This window comes from Gracilinanus agilis, chromosome 3 (genome assembly GCF_016433145.1).
Source record: "Gracilinanus agilis isolate LMUSP501 chromosome 3, AgileGrace, whole genome shotgun sequence".
In the NCBI taxonomy this organism is placed as follows: Eukaryota; Metazoa; Chordata; class Mammalia; order Didelphimorphia; family Didelphidae; genus Gracilinanus; species Gracilinanus agilis.
In genome coordinates, this window is record NC_058132.1 from 50,750,907 (window position 1) to 50,751,524 (window position 618).

Consider the following 618-nt stretch of genomic DNA (forward strand, 5'->3'; position numbering starts at 1 on the left):
GGAGTGTCAGGAAGAGGAAGAGGCTAAAGGGAGCGGAGCGGGATCCGGAGCTAACGAGCGAGAGAGAGAGCCAGTGGCCGAGGCAGTGGCAGCGGCGGAGCGGCCAGCGGCGCAGCGCGGCGCAGCACAGAGAGAGCAGCTCCGCGCCGCGCAAGCAGCCGCCCGCGCAACCCAGCGCCCCAGCCCAGCCCAGCAGCTCTGCGCGTCGCGGCTCTGCCAGACCCCCGGCCACAATGGCCACCGACGAGCTGGCCACCAAGCTGAACCGGCGGCTGCAGATCGAGGACGGCGGTGAGGGCTCTGATCACGAACAGGGGCAAGAGCAGCGGCCACAGCCCGGGCTCAACGGGGCCGCAGCCGGGCCAGGGCCCGGGGCGCCCGATGAGCCCGGGGACCCGCTGGCCAGCGCGGACTGTGAGCTCAGCGCCAAGCTGCAGCGGCGCGCCGACCTCAACCAGGGCATTGGCGAGCCCATGTCCCCCAGCCGCAGGATCTTCAATCCCTACACCGAGTTCAAGGAGTTCTCCAGGAAACAGATCAAGGACATGGAGAAGATGTTCAAGCAGTGAGTGTGCCCCTTGAGCCCCACTCTCCGCCCCCTCCCCCCAACACACACCA

At 69.1% G+C, this 618-nt stretch overlaps 1 protein-coding gene across 2 annotated transcripts in view; it reads left to right on the forward strand.

Moving 5' to 3' along the window:
* Nucleotides 1-233: 233 nt before the first annotated feature.
* EFHD2 (EF-hand domain family member D2) overlaps nucleotides 234-618 on the forward strand; it is a 23,318-nt gene continuing 22,933 nt past the window's right edge. Inside the window, exons 1-2 of one of the 2 annotated variants that reach the window (XM_044671281.1) lie at nucleotides 234-340; nucleotides 485-565. In XM_044671281.1, the coding sequence (XP_044527216.1) occupies nucleotides 234-340; nucleotides 485-565 (188 nt within the window). Of the gene's footprint in view, nucleotides 566-618 lie in introns of both variants that reach the window. The other variant, XM_044671280.1, reaches the window with a different exon arrangement.